At 35.3% G+C, this 15,994-nt stretch overlaps 1 protein-coding gene across 1 annotated transcript in view; it reads right to left on the reverse strand.

Moving 5' to 3' along the window:
- Window positions 1-13,546, reverse strand: part of LOC107293327 (cytosolic phospholipase A2 zeta-like) — a gene marked incomplete at its 5' end in the record, with an annotated part of 18,409 nt that extends 4,863 nt beyond the window's left edge. Inside the window, 11 exons of the mRNA XM_015822476.1 lie at window positions 116-282; window positions 2,000-2,194; window positions 3,713-3,820; window positions 5,819-5,956; window positions 6,250-6,364; window positions 7,506-7,728; window positions 9,381-9,517; window positions 10,644-10,785; window positions 11,207-11,244; window positions 12,713-12,826; window positions 13,374-13,546. Of these exons, the coding sequence (XP_015677962.1) occupies window positions 116-282; window positions 2,000-2,194; window positions 3,713-3,820; window positions 5,819-5,956; window positions 6,250-6,364; window positions 7,506-7,728; window positions 9,381-9,517; window positions 10,644-10,785; window positions 11,207-11,244; window positions 12,713-12,826; window positions 13,374-13,546 (1,550 nt within the window). The remainder of the gene's footprint in view (window positions 1-115; window positions 283-1,999; window positions 2,195-3,712; window positions 3,821-5,818; window positions 5,957-6,249; window positions 6,365-7,505; window positions 7,729-9,380; window positions 9,518-10,643; window positions 10,786-11,206; window positions 11,245-12,712; window positions 12,827-13,373) is intronic.
- Window positions 13,547-15,994: the final 2,448 nt, after the last annotated feature.

The raw sequence follows: 15,994 nt of genomic DNA on the forward strand, positions 1-15,994 counted from the left end.
TGGTCCCGTAATAATGCCTTGTCATAAACTAGAATTAAAGAGCAATATTCACATATGGTATAGCAGATTCAGAGGATTCTAAGCCTTTACTTTTAAGTTTATTTATAATGCTCACTTCAAAAGGAGCTTGCCAAGAGTAATTGAATGAGAAGATCACATCCACGTCTCTCTCTGGCTGAAGCACCAATGGAAAGGGGGAATTGATAGCAAATCCCCCATCCACTAGATGCAGACTGCTTTCTTCAGGTGTCAGTTGATTGGGTACAGCATCCAGATGTGTCCCTGAAATATCCCAAAAGCATTATTATTGAAACAGATTTGTCAAAGGATAACTTAAAAAGAAAATCAATATGCTGTGTGTTCATATGAAAAATGAAAACTGATTGGAAACAATAAGAATTGTATTGCCCTAAAGTCACGTTGCTCCTTGTTAGATTGGGGTTATTAGGATTCTCAACCAGTACTCGGGTGTTAATCACAGCTTTGCTGAATTGCAGTTTAGCTCAATCCTAAGGTATGGAACAGCTGATTAGTTCAACCCTAAAACAGAAAGGGTAAAGGTTTCATCTGCCCAGTTGTTTCCAACTCTAGGGGGCAGTACATCTGTTTCTTAGCTGAGGGAACCAGTGCTTTCCAAAGACACTTCTGTGGTCATGTGACTAGCATGACAATTCTATATGCCAAGGTGCACAGAATCCTGTTGCCTTCCCACCAAAATGGCACCTATTTATCTACTCACATTTGCATGGTTTTGAACTGCTGGATTGGCAAGAGGCATGGTTCAATTAACTAGCTCAACCCTTAGGCGTGGTTCAACCATATTAGAATCTTTAATCTAGAATCAATTTATTATTACAGCCAAAGGCCAACACATAAATTAAACATTCAAATAAAACTGAACAGAACCAAACACAACAAGACATAGCAATATATTACAATTAATGATGTAATCAATGGGTAACCAAGGTCTGCCTAGTTTTACAGACAGTATAACAAAACCTAGCTACCTTCAGAGAGACTGAGTCATACTGACCTGACAATAAACATACATTGAGTATAGTCTAATGCTGGATAAAAACACGTAATAAAATTAATTTTAAAATATTAAAAAGATCTAAAATGTTTATTTCTGTTTCTGGCGAATCCCCAATGCTACTGCACAGAATCTAGCCATCTGAGCTGTGATTAATCTAGAATTATGTCATATTGACAGTTGATTTCCCACAGCCAGTGAGAAGATATAAATGGATTTCAAACATCAAGGATTTAAACTTAATTCTTCTGCCCACTCTTCTCATTTAACTGCTTCTTGATGCAATGTTTGATGGTTTACATAATGGGCATCTCTGGCCTGGGAATCATTGGTTCACATGTTAACCCTCACACCAATACCTTGTCCATTTCATATCTTCCTCCCTTCTCTGGAACATTCAGGTGCTTCTTCCATTCTCTCCTTCTGGTTCTCTTTTCCATCCTTTCTCCATTTCTGAACTCTTCCCACTTCCAAACTCACAGCTTCCATCTCCTTTTCTTCCTTGTCTGGATTTCCACCTGTTTTGTAATTCTCCACTCCTTTTCTTTCTTGATTAGGAGCTGCTAAAAGCCAGGGAAGTATTTCTCCTTCTAGGATTTCATCAGTAACTCATAGGTAGATTGTACTGACTGTGATGATTGTGGACATCCGCCCCCTTACATCAAAAGAACCAGTTCAATAATAAAATGCCATGATTTGTCTATATATAGGTTTCTCAGTTGGAAAATAGAATTAATCAGAATTCTTGTATTGCTACTACTTCAGTTCACTCTACCCAGAGTAGAATGAAGTTAAAGCCTCTTTAGATGCTATCTTAGAATTTTTCCTACAATGCTTGCAGAATACAAACTACCTTACTTGCCCTTATAAAGCAGCATAAACCTGGGTAGCATCTATTTCATATTTGAAATTCTGTGACCCAAAAGTCAGTTAGTTTACAGCAAAAATTCATATGCACAGCATTACCTTTCCATGCTACAAATTCTTGATCATTCACATAGTTTCGATGAAGATGCAGTCCATGAAGAAAGTTAAAATTTTCCCCTGTGGTGATTCGTGATTTAACTAAATTGCTAAATAAATGTGTAAAGACTCCTCCTGGCATGATACCTTGAGACTGTTTCAGTGAAGGGTCAAGAGACTGAGAACCCAACAGTTCATCTGCAAAATGAAGACAAAAGGCTGCATAGTTGAAGTCACCTCTGTTACATTATTCCATTACACAGCCAATTTCACCACTAGTGAGTAGAATAAACTACATTAGCTTGAAACTGTGCCAACCGCACAGATATGCCAGCCTAACCTCATGGAACCAAAATTAATGAAAAAGAGATGCTAAGAAGTTATATTTGAAATTTATATGTTTTCAAGAAAACATGGTTCTTTTTTCAAGAATCTCAGAAAAAAACTTCAGTTAAAAATTTTCAATAAGTATACACAAGGCTGGAAACCTTGTTGTTGTTGTTAGTTGCGAAGTCGTGTCCGACCCATCGCGACCCCATGGACAACGTTCCTCCAGGCCTTCCTGTCCTCTACCATCTTCTGGAGTCCATTTAAGCTCACGCCTACTGCTTCAGTGACTCCATCCAGCCACCTCATTCTCTGCCGTCCCCTTCTTCTATTGCCCTCAATCTTTCCCAGCATTAGGCTCTTCTCCAGTGAGTCCTTCCTTCTCATTAGTTCTGACAAAATGTGATCTACTGGAGAAGGAAATGGCAGCCCACTCCAGTATCTTTGCCATGAAAACCCCATGGACAGTACCAAAGGGCTGGAAACCTACACAAATTTAAATGACAGATTTTTTTAATTCTGAATGAACATTAAGAAATGTAACTGTAGAAAAAAAATATTCCAAGCAATCTCCTTTTCGCATTCATGCATTTTTTATAGAAATCATGTTTTAGTTGTAAATAAATGGATTCTACTACCATTTTTCTTACCAAAGACAATCTGGAAAGATGGAATAGCTACACAATGCATTTTGCAGAAAGTACTAGAAGGTAATCATCTTAAAGTAACCTTCAAGATTCTCTGCATCTCATTAATTACCTCACTTCACATCCAAATTATATGTGAAATGTTTAATATATGTATGTCATTGTATCAGTCTCATATTGATCACACACCAGTTCAAAAATGGTAGTGCCCTCAAAATAAGATCATGCTATGTTTATCTATAGCAGGCAGACAAACTATAGTTATTTTTGGTTTCAAAATCATAGAATCACATTGACCTGTTAGAAAATGTGCACCCCTTAGATTAAACAAGTTAAATGTCAGTAAATATTGGATTATTTCTGGAACGCAAAATATTGGCTTTATGCAAGCAGTTTCTATAAATGCTTTTTTAAATATTCCAGTATTGTAATGCATTTTGTAATGCATACTCTTAGTTCTAATGTTATTTAGAATTGTCCTAGAGATCCATTTTCCAGTATATTTTGAATAAAGGACTTTTATCCTGAGCAATTTTTGACTGTGGTAGGAACAAACCCCAAATGTTTACAGGAACAGCTTCCATTGTATATTATATAAACAAAGGAAAGAAGCTTGTAACAGCAAATAATAATTGCAACAGGCAGTATCTTTTTGGTCAGTAAAAAGAGAGAAATCCTAAGTAGGAAAATGCTTCACAGACATTTTTTTTAAAAAAAAAATGCTGAAAATAATATCCTTTACCTACAATTCTGATGGCATCTTTCACAGATTCTGTGAATTTCAGCTGAGAAATCTCTGCATCTTCCCACATGTCATCTATATTGCCTGCAAAGGCGCTGGCCCAAATTCCTGCAATAGAAGTGAAGCAAAGAGATTTTTCAAATCATTACAGACTGGTACTACTTTCTGAGGATTCAGCTGAGCATCACTTATGGATCGCTATTATTACTAGTTTGTGCATTTTCTCATCCCTACACACTACTATCAGTGAAGTCAAGAAGCAGCAAAGGTTGATTCACATTAATGATACCAAGATCCAACTACTATATACAGTAGTGGCCAAAATTGTGGAAACCTTTTGGGAAAAGTGTACCGTAGAAATGCCATCTTTGGTTAAGTTTCCACCTATTTTTCTTCTAATTTCTTTATAACTGTAGCCTTGTTCACTTAATAATACTATTTTACACTTTCTGGGCAACCAGTCAACTCTTTGCACCATTACTTTAATTTTATTATGTTTTACAAGCTCACTAAATGAAAGAAAAAAAACACCCTGACAAATGTCCTCCTCTCAGCTTCAATACATGACATCAATAACTGAATCCTACTGTGATCTGATTGGCTCATTGCCAAAACAAGATGACACCTGATTAGCTCTCTAAACACTTATGCTCATTGGCTACAATCAGATGAAGGAAAGCTACCTGATATCAACTTAAGCAAGTTGTGCTTCCTTTTTCTGCTTATTTGGCTATAACGTTTCATAGAATACAGTACAGATAATTGAACAAACTTTGTTGCATTACATTTTTGATTAAATTATCTTTCCAATGATATATAATTTTATGATACTACTCCAAAAAAGGGGTGTTATTAGCCATCAAAGTTCAAAAATACACTTTTCCCAAAAGGTTTCCACAATTTTGGCTACTACTGTAAGTAGTCCTCGACTTATAGCCATTCATTTAGTGACATATTCAAAGTTACAATGGCACTGAAAAATTGACTTATGACCATTTTTCACACTTATTACCATTACAGCATCCCCATGGTTACATTATCAAAGTTTGCATGCTTGGCAACTGATTCATATCTATGATGGTTGCAGTGTCCTGGGGTCATGTGATCACCTTTTGCGACCTTCTGACAAACAAAGTCAATGGTCAAACTGTAAGGCACAGGATGAAGCAAATTAAGAAGATTTGCTTTGATTCATTAATACCTGGTGTGAGTTTTCTTATTGTGGAATATGTAGGGTTTACACTCCTTGACATTTGAGTACAGATGACAGGATCAAAAATGGTAATAGGGACAAAACAGTTATAGCCATGCCATACAACACTCTTCAAAATAGAATCATTATCAGAATTGAATCAGTTATCCAATTGCCAAGCAGCCAAACTCACAATGAAAAGCAAAACAAGCATTATTTGAAATAAAGAAGTGGATCAGGTATATCTTGACTGCACAATTTCACTGCACTTAATAACAGTGTATTGTAATAACACTTTGCGTCAGAGGCTTAGCTATAAAGTAATAAATTTGTGAAAATTATAGACTAACAATTGAGGGACATTTTTTTTAACCCACTTGTTGGATATGGTGATCATAGCATGCACTCTGGATTTCTAAATCAACAGTGATGAAGACCAGTGCTGGTGAGTTTGATTTAAGAGAAGAGTGGGGAGCTAAGGAATGCAGAATTTGTGTCCTTTCATAGAGGTCTTTATCCAAAAATCACCTTATTTATTTCTTTTATTTATTGAACTAATTTATACAGCTGCCCAACTCACACATAGGTGATTCCAGGCAACTTACAAAATTTAAAAAATCCACCATCTAATAAGAACCCATTAAAATGCCCTCCATGGCAGCAACCACACAAGCAAATCAGCCACTTGATTGGATTCGCCTCCATCTGTCCCCATTTATAAGATGTCTAGCCCATTTTTATTAATAAAAAACCTCAAAGTAGAGAAACAGCAAATTAAAAAAGTTTACAATAAATTTAAACAATTTACAATACATATAATCCCTATAAACAAAATGTTACATGGGTAAAAAAAAAATTCAGTTGTTTAGTAAAAAAAAAAAAATAACCACCTCATCACCAGCTTATGACTTTACCTTGGAGGAAACAGATTCTGGGCTCTTCATGTTTCTCAAGCAATAGTCCCATGAAAAATTTACTGCCATAGTCTTCCATGCGTATAAAAGCCCCATATTTATGAATACCAAATTCATAGGGTGTATATTCAACCCATTCTAAAGAAAGAAAGAACATTAGCTCTTAAAGTTCTTAGTCACATTACTATTTTCTTCTCCAAGACCATATATACCTTTCTTAGATTTATACCCACCTTTTGTTCAGGAGCTCAACTTGATGTACTCCCACCTCCCATTTTCCCCAAAGCAAAAACTTAAGAGAATATCTTTTTGCCTCTGACTTCATTTCCACCTTTGCTTTATCCAGAATGGAGAAAAATTACCTTTGCGTGATTTCAGACTGCGTTTGATTTTAGCTACCTTGCAATCCAGTTTCAATCCAATCCTCTTACCTGTAAATTCGCTGGTTTTAATATTCATCCTCACATTTTGAGCTGCATAAATGGGATAGGGATTTTGTCCCTTTATGACTGCTTTCTGTTGGTCAGATAGCTTTGTTGGGTCCTTCTGGGTACAATAAAGTAAAACATCACAGTCAGTTGATATACACTTAAGTTTTGCAAGTGAAATTCTTAACAGCGTTATACTCTGCTATACCTTCCTCAGTCTGGCTGCCTTCTGATAATTATAGAAGTTTCAGTTCAACACATTAGGGTAGTGTTTCTCAACATTGGCAAGTTTAAATTGAGTGGACTTCAATTTCCAGAAGTCCCCAGCCAGCATGCCAGCTGGATAATTCTGGGAACTGAAGTCCTCATCTTAAAGTTGCCAAAGTTGAGAAATACTGCATTCAGGGATGCTAAGAATGAATAATAGTACCTGGCTAGAAATGAATAAGTAAGTACCCATTAAACAAACTCTAATTTTTGTTAAATATTAAGAATCATGTTTACCACACTAAAAGTTAATCAATAGTTCTGCCCATTTAAATTACCTAGATTTACATCTCCTTCATCTTTAACAGCAATTCCCACTAATATCTAAGATGTACCATTCTTATAGAAAATAAATACTGTTCATATTTTGGTCATTTAGTTCATTGGAAAGCTAATGTGTTCTCAGCCATCATAACCTTTAAACATCACATAATTAGTCCATCAATCCCATACAGGATTAATACTATAACATTAAACTTTCAACATCATCCTATTAAGCAATACACAATTACATACTTTCATTTGTTTTCTCTGCAACTTGGGACATATTCAAAAAGTATTATTCAATCAAGAAATTATAACCATTATATTTATTCTATTTATAATAATACTTTAGTATTTTTTTAATATATAGTGCCTTTGAGTCATTAGTGACATCTGCCAGCTACCTGGACTGGTTCAGGCAGTTTCTTGGCAAGATTTTCAGAAGTGGTTTGCCATTGCCTCTGAGAGAGAGAGATTCAAAATCACCCAGCTGGCTTTGTGCCTAAGGAAGGATTAGAATTCACATCTCCTTGTTTTATCCTGCTGTTCTTAATCACTACACCACTATCACCAACTACCACAACTACATCAAATTGGTTCTCTCTTAGTAATAAAACATTTTAGTTATTACTGAAGTATTGCATTTATTTCTAGTCTTAAAGTTAGAAACAAACTACCTCATAATATTGTAATTCTTCTTTCACAAATTTTAGGATTCAAATTTTTACCTTGTTGTTTAGGATGTACTCTATGATCAGGCCCCATAAATCCACAAGGGTAGCTTTCCTTCCTGTTTTCTCCCAGGCAATTAACTCCTGAAAATAATATGCTAGTTGTTCAGCAGAAAATGCCCCAACTTTTCCACTTGTTACAATTTTCTGAGCATTGTCAATTGTATGCTGGAGATTTCTTTGGGACCAGTAAGCATCTTTGTAGAGCATGGACATAGACCTACCAAAATCATAATTTTGAATATCAGTAAAAAAAATAAGACATGGAATATCTACAAATAATTCCAATATTTAATAGGCAGTAAGTGAATTGCCTGGATGTCAGGCATAGTTTCTCTTGCACAACATATTCCATTATTACTGGAGTAAGGTCAAATACTGCATCTCTGATTTTAGTGCTATACTGCAAAAAATAGAAATATATTAGGAAAAGAATTGGGTGAGGATAAATTCTAAGCTCATTTAAGCCATTGTAATAGTAAGGAGTGAGGTTTAAACCTACTATGATAAAAAGTTTTTTTTCAATGAAATATTCTCACTAAATTCTAGAGAAGAACAAAATAATTGTTTTCTCTGTATAGTTTATATTTTAAACTATTTCTTCCAATACTATACAAACCATGTGAAATTACCAAATACAACTTCATGGTCAGTTGGACTACTTATTATGGCTCCTCTGTCACATACCTCAAAAATAAAAGCAGATTTAGGGATCGTGCTTGCTGGGGATTCTGGGAGTTGAAATTCATACATCTTAAACTTGCCAAGGTTGAGAAACACTGCCTAAATCTCACAGTTTAAACAGGCCTCCCAGAATTGCAGTTTTTCCCCCCATTAATTATAATTGTATTGTAATTCCATATAAAAATCCTCATAGATTAAGCCTACCCACATGGCTCACTTAACAAAATAAAAGAATAACAAAGTTGGAAGGGACCTTGGAAGTCTTCTAGTCCATCCTCCTGCTCCAGCAGGAAACACTATAACATTTCAGATAAATGTTTGTCCAATCTCTTCTTAAAAATCTCCAGTGTTGGAGCACCCACAATTTCTGGAGGCAAGTTGTTCCATTGAATAATTGTTCTGTCTGTCAGGAAATTTTTCCTTAAGTTCTATGTTGATTCTGTCCTTGATTAGTTTCCGGCCATTGCTTCTTGTCTTGCCTTCTAGTGCTTTGGAAAATAGGTTGAACCCCTCTTTTTTGTGGCAGCCCCTTAGATATTGGAACATATCTAAGGGGCTGTGTATATTTATTGTGGTTTTTATTATCGCCTGTTCACCGCCCTGAGTCCCGTAAGGGAGATAGGGCGGTATATAAATTCAATAAATAAAATAAATAAATAAATAAACACTGCTATCATGTCACCCCTGGCCCTTTGCTTCACTAGACTAGCCATGCTTAATTCCTGCAACTGTTCTTCATAGATTTTAGCCTCTAGTCCCCTGATGATCTTTGTTGTTCTTCTCTGCACTCTTTTTAGAGTTTTAACATCTTTTTCATATCGTGGCAACCAAAACTGGATGCAATATTCCAAGTGCAGTCTTACCAAGGTCTTATAAAGTGATTAAGAGAGGATTTGTTTCTGCATGCAGTTATAACCTCTGTTCAAAGAGGGCCCTTCCTCACTCTATTTTGGTGTTGTACATCTCAGCAGCATTCTTGCTAAGTTCAACCTTATTCTGTTCACACTTGCCAGATACATGTCTAACAGGCTATGTCATAACAGTTAAGCCAATTACTAAGTGACAGGAATTAAGGTCATCTCTTCTTATTGTAACCATGAAGGTGTCAACATCAAACTATGATAGCAAATCTTATCTAAACAGACATTTAACCCAGATTGGAAGAGATAGAGATTTTGGGTTACATACCACGTAGACCCCGAAATGCCACTAAAATATGTGAGGATATCTAAGAGGCCCAGCTGTTGTAGACCAGACAGGCTGCCAAAACAACTGGTCATTGCTCTCATCCCTCCTCCAGAAGCTAATACAGCCACTATAGGAACCTAGAGAAATGAAGAGATGTTCTTAAGACAGGGAGAAGTGGTCCTTTCTCTCTTTTTTTTCTTTAGATGATACATTTACAGGTAGTCTTTGATTTACAACCATTCATTTAACAGCCATTCAAAGTTACGACAGTGCTGAAAAAAGAGACTTATGCCTGGTTCTTGCAGTCAGTCTACTGTTGTAACATCTTCTTGATGACATGAGCAAACTTTGGGCACTTGGCAATTAATATGTATTTATGGGTATGAGATAGGCATAAATAAATAAATGACAGCTGCAGTGTCTCGGGATTATGTGATTGCCATTTGTGATCCTTCCAGGGCGCTTCTGAGAAGCAAATCACATGGGTATTGTGCATCAGGCAATGAGGGAAACCCCTATGTGATTTGTTTAACAATCATGGCAAAAAATTCATAAAATCAGATGTGACTCACTTAATGACCATATGGCTTAGCAATGGAAGTACCAGTCCCCATTGTGATAAGTCAAGGACTACCTGGATGTATCTTTTTTAATGTTATCTTACAGGGGAAAAACAGGAACAATAAAATGAGAACAAGAAGAAAGCATTTGTTCCACAGCATTTTCTTCCTTAAAAATAAATTTTGCATTGTTAAAATAACTGTGAATTTAGCTAGGATTTCTTGGGCTCAGCTAATTTAACTAGTCAAGGAGGGATTCAGTTTCTCTTTGTGCTCCCATTGCTCCCAATGCTGCCTGAGGAATCCTCGGTTTTGGAATCAACACATTTTAAAGTTGACAAACATTGCCTGAGGATGTCAATTCTAGCTAATTGGAATTGATATCAGGCTTGTTTTTTTTCCAAAATTGAACATGTTCTCAGTTCCTCAAGTTTAAACTTTACCCCTAAAGAAGATAAAAAGAAAGCTTTGTTGACCCCTGAACAAGAACTGCATCATAGGGAATAAAACTAAGCAATAATAATAATAATAATAATAATAATAATAATAATAATAATAATAATAATAATAATAATAATAATAATAATAATAATAATAATAATAATAATAATGTTGGAAGGGAACTTGGAGGTCATCTACCAGTACTCCAACCCCCTGCCCAGGCAGGAAACCCTATACCATTTCAGACAAATGGGTTTTGTACCTCTTCTTTCCAGGGTGGCACCCTCAGTTTCAATACCTTCTTTAAAGCACGAGAGACAATAGTCTTTCTCCTTGCCAAAAATTCTTGCTCTCCCTTAGAAAGTTTAAAGCCAATACGTACATCCATATCAATGGGATGGTTCCTAGAAAGGAGGAAAAAAAAGAATAAAAATATCCAGATTCTACCCTTCCATTTAATTGACTTCAGTATATAGTGAAAAATCAACTGCACATTGTTATTCTTTGTTTTAACTAGCAGAAGCATATTTTTTCCTTAAATCCATAATACTGAAAGTCAGCTTATCCCATTATTTAGACATAATGTAAATTAAGGTAATATAAAATCTTCAGGTCAAACTCACTCCTGGTGTCTTCATGAATACATCCGTGTGGCTTTCTTGGAAATGTTTTACCACAGCCTTCTTCTGGAATATTTTTTTTCAATTTCCCGCTCTAACTTACAACCCTGGTATCCCTTTCTTCAACACAGATATTTTAATTTGTACTTGATCTTATGTATAATAGTGACTCTTGATTTTCACAGATATTGTTTGTTGTACACACCTTTCTTCAACTTTCAGAGTCAGATCCAAAACGTGATCCTGGAAGAAGTAGAATTCTACTAAATTTACTAATGCAAAATATAATGTTTAACTTTATTTTGGTGTTAAGAAAACTCCCTTGCTCTTTTTCTAACTCTGTTATGATCCAAACCTTCATACTAACGTATTTGTTAAAACAGGAAGCATTTTCTTTACATTGTTTGCTAAAAGGGTCTATAGACTTTCACTAAGACAACACGTTGACTCTTTAACATCTCATAATACAATCATTGGTACAAATCACTTGTCTTCATTTACCACCATTCCAGGGTCAAGAGCTGGCCAATATAATAGAGGCACATAGAAATAATCAACTAGAAATTGTTCTATCACCAGGATCATTTGGGCCTCAAGTTGTAGAGGAATTATTAAGAGTAAAAATAAATAACTCTGTTCATTTTAATCAAATAAGTAAAAAAAAAGTATACAACACCATGGTGTCATACCTCAGCAAAGAAAAGAGAATGCTAAGGAGCCAGGAGGTGGTATGAAGCAATTACCTATAGGGTAGCTTCCATAGTCTTGGAGATATATTTTTCCATGCTAGCTTTATAAAAAAAATTGCAGAGAAAATCACACATCACCATAATAGAGAGCCAGTTTGTTGTAGTGGTTAAAGCACAGTACTATCCAAGAGACTGAATTCTAGCTCTGCCTGAGGCATGAAAGCCAACTGGGTGACCTTGGGCCAGTCACACTCTTGTCTCTCAGCCCAATTCACCTTATTGTTGTGGGGAAAGCAAGAGGCAGGAATATGTTTACTGCTTCGAATTGGCCAAAATTATAAAAAATATGATAAAAAAAACCTAGTGATAAAAATAATATGGAATTCCAAGCTGCGTAGAGAGAGAAAAAGGAGATAGAACAAAAATAAAAATTAAAGTTTGTTATCAATTAATTACCAATTAATAAAGTAAGACAATCATAAAAATATGCGATAATAAGAAAAAATAGAGAGCCAGTTTGGCATGGTAGTTAAGGTATCAGGCTAGAAGCCAAGAGATGGTGAGTTCTACTCCCATCTGAGACATAAAGCCAACTAGGTGACCTTGGGCCAGTCACTTTCTTTCAACCCTGGGAAGGAGGCAATAGCAAGCCATTCCTGTAAAACCTTGTGAGGAAGTCTTTGGGGACTTATCCAGGTGGTCTCTGAGAATCAGATACAATTGAATAGAAGGGGAGAAATGGACAGAAAGAGAAAATATATACAGACCTCTTGACTAAAAGTTTGATTGCACATATTACAAAGATATCAATATAAAATGAATAGAATGCTAAGTAAAAGAACCAAAGTTTGTTTACTGGAATGAGGTGAAATATAATGGAGGAATGTCCTCTCTCTGAGATGCTGAAGTCTGAGAATATGTGATATAAAAAAGTCCTTTCCCCAGCAACATTGTACAGTACAGAGTCAGCACCAGCTTTTATATCATGCCTATCACTTTGACACAAAGACTTAAATATTTACCCTTCCTAGAGGTACAGTCAGTTCAACTTCCTTTTCAAGAGGGAGTTCAGAGACTGGAATAATTGCATTCCCAACCATTGAAGTCTTCACCTCTAAATCCTCACTCCATCCTTCCTAGGAACCAAGCACAATTGCTGTAAATCATATTATATAAAGCTACATACATGCCAGCAGGAAGTCCATCCAAATAGAGGAAAATGGGAATGCAAACTTTAGCAGAAGGTCAATGTCAGCAACAAAATGCCTGGGATGCCTAGAACACAAGCACTGGTTCTTCTCATGAGCTACTGCTTCTACTGCCCATCCCAAATTTTTACAGATGCAGGAGATTTTTTGGTTTCTTTAAAATTATTCCAGGTGGATCAGGGACCACTGAAAAATAATGATAACTAGTGCTCAGTTATGGGGTTACAGCGCTTAACTTTATTATGGGTTCATTTAAAAATATTTTCAGGACTCAGTGAAATAAAATTGCATGTTTAAGGCAGAGTTAATAGATATCTTTTAAAAGCCACTGCTCATCAATTTACTTATTTTCCCCTTATGAATCTGTATCAAATTTATGTTTAATTATTATGTAGCCATTATATATGCCTATCTGTTGAAATGGGGATGCTTGCTCTAATAACTGAGGCTCTAGCAAGCAAATGCACCATCTTACCTCTAGTATTGCTATGGTTTGTAACAATTTCAGGTTCAGGTGAGAAGACACTTCTTTGTTCACATGAAAGATAAATGGAATCTCCTCCTGGTTTTCTTCTAAATTTACTCCACAGAACGTTGTTAACTGATTTTCAAAGGACCCTGGTACTGATAAGTTAATTTGGCAATTGTCTAAAAGTGAAAAGAAGCGTTTAAACCAACTGGCTTTTAGGAACACATAAAAACATGGTTGTCCCAAAGTTGCTTTTTCAGGAGACAACTGGATTTTCTTATTTTTCTTTGAAGACATTTCGCTTTTCATCCAAGAAGCTTCTTCAGCTTTGACTGCTCGGATGAGAAGCGAAACATCTTCAAAGCGAAACAAGAAAGTCCAGTTGCCTCTTGAAAAAGCACCTTTGGGGCAACCGTAACCTGGATGACTGAGATTCTCCGTGGACATAAAAACATGGGTTTCCACAGAAACTTGGAAACAGAATGTTTATAAGTCAACCATCTTGTCTGGTGATAGAGGAGGTGGTGGTGGTGGTGGGTGTGGGGTGGGTGTGGTGATGGGTGTGGGGGGGTGTCTGTGTGTGTGTGTGTGTGTGTGTGTGTGTGTGTGTGTGTGTGTGTGTAAATAATGAGTGTTCCTCAAGTGCCAAAGGTATTGTTTTTACAATGTAATGCAAGTTTAAGAAATTATTGCTTTGTTGTTATGTTGCTTTGATTGGTTATAACAAGAGTCAGTTCTTTGACTTCCTTTGGGGACTGGACAGGCATTTAAGTTCTAGCAAACAAATACATTTTCTGCTGAAGAAATAATTCCTTATTGAAATAACCTGAACATAAGAATTGAACAATACTAAGCAAAAGCAGAATATTAAGAAAATCCAGACTATTATTTTTTCCCATACATGGGCCTATTTTCAACACTTTTAAATAAAATCTACAGTATCTATCTTGAAAAATTGTACTGTATCACCAGAAACAATTCTAAACAAATTGTACCCTGTTACAGTAAGCAAATACTTTCCCTTTCAAAACTATAAGGCAGCAGAGACTTTAGCTGATTAGTATAATATGAAATAAATCACAAAATCAGAAGTCAAAGAACTGGGAGAAAAAACAAGAGCAGCAGCCCATCAAACACAATCTGTAGAGTCTGTTCTGAAGAAACAAAGTTCCTGGCTAAAGACACTCTTTGGGAATTTAGTTTAGGATTTTCGGAATTATAGCTAAGAACGCCAGCCTGGGAAACATCATTGTGGCACAAACAACAAAGTAAAAAATCCAGAACAGGGCAGCAAAACTCCCAGCAACATAACAGCAAAGAAACAAATTTTTGCCACCCAGATCTAGGAGCCCTAAGAAAAGAAGACTAGTTTAAGTCATGCAGGTTTGTTTTCCATTGGGTATGGTCCCTGGAGCAAAGACACAGCTTATTAGTTGACTTTCTACAGATAAAATTTTCTGTAATAATTCTTGTGCAATATCAGAGTGTATCTGTACCTTATATCTGTACCTTCAGGGATTAGTATATGTGAAAAATGTGTACTTGATTAACCATATTTATTTCACTCATATTAACACTGGGTTTATGAGACAGGGGAACTTGGCATTGCCTTCTTTCCAAGATCTGTGGTTAACAAAGGACCTACCCTTTATCATCCATGGGGCCATCTTACTTTTATTGATAGTTCCTTTAATACACAGACAAGGTTGTGCCTACATGAAAAAAACAAAAAACAAAAAAATCCAATTGGGGGGAAATAGCTATGCAAATGCGTTAATTATTCTTTTATTTTTATGGTGAAAAATATATTTAAAAATCATTTTATCTATTAAGAGTCTCAATAACCATTATTTTATTTTTTTCAATATAAATTTTTTTATTATTTTTCATCATACAAAAAAACATCACAAGTATTACACAATGCTATAGAAAAAAACCCCCACTCCCCCCCGGACTTCCCAAACCTAATCCCAGGATAATATTCAGATATAAGTAAACAAATATTATTATCTCTAACTCCACAAAGTATATTATTCTACATAAGTAGGTAAAATATATAAAAGAAAGAGAAAAGAAAAAAAAAAGAACAAATTTATTAAAAACCTAAATTATATTCCACCCCTCTATGCTTCTTTTAAATATAAGCAATCCATCTTCTCCATATTAATAAATTATATTTGAGTAGTTCTTCAAGTAAGCCGAAATCTTTAACATTTCAGCAAAATACAAAACTTTCAATCTCCAGTCTTCCATTGTAGGATCTATAAAAAAAATCTTTTAAGCCCTTTTATGAAGTTTACATCTTCAAATACTTATCAAGTATAATATCAAGAAATTACCAGCCTTCATCCATTATTAAATCAGACAGAAATTCTCTATTTCAAAATAATTATCATATTTGAAATAACAATGTAATTCCAAAAAATACATATCTATTTTTAAAAACATATTCTATCATTACATTACTCTACGTCTATAAAGTCTTTTTAACCCCTAAACAAGTTTACTCCCTAATAATTATCAACTATAATAACAATCAATTCTCATCCTTCTTTCGTTATTAAATCAGACAAAATCTCTAAGGCCTTTTTAACCCATCAAGTAGCATTTTATCTCACATTTGGACT

The sequence above is a fragment of the Protobothrops mucrosquamatus genome, unplaced genomic scaffold (assembly GCF_001527695.2).
Source record: "Protobothrops mucrosquamatus isolate PMUCROS unplaced genomic scaffold, P.Mucros_1.0 scaffold1586, whole genome shotgun sequence".
In the NCBI taxonomy this organism is placed as follows: Eukaryota; Metazoa; Chordata; class Lepidosauria; order Squamata; family Viperidae; genus Protobothrops; species Protobothrops mucrosquamatus.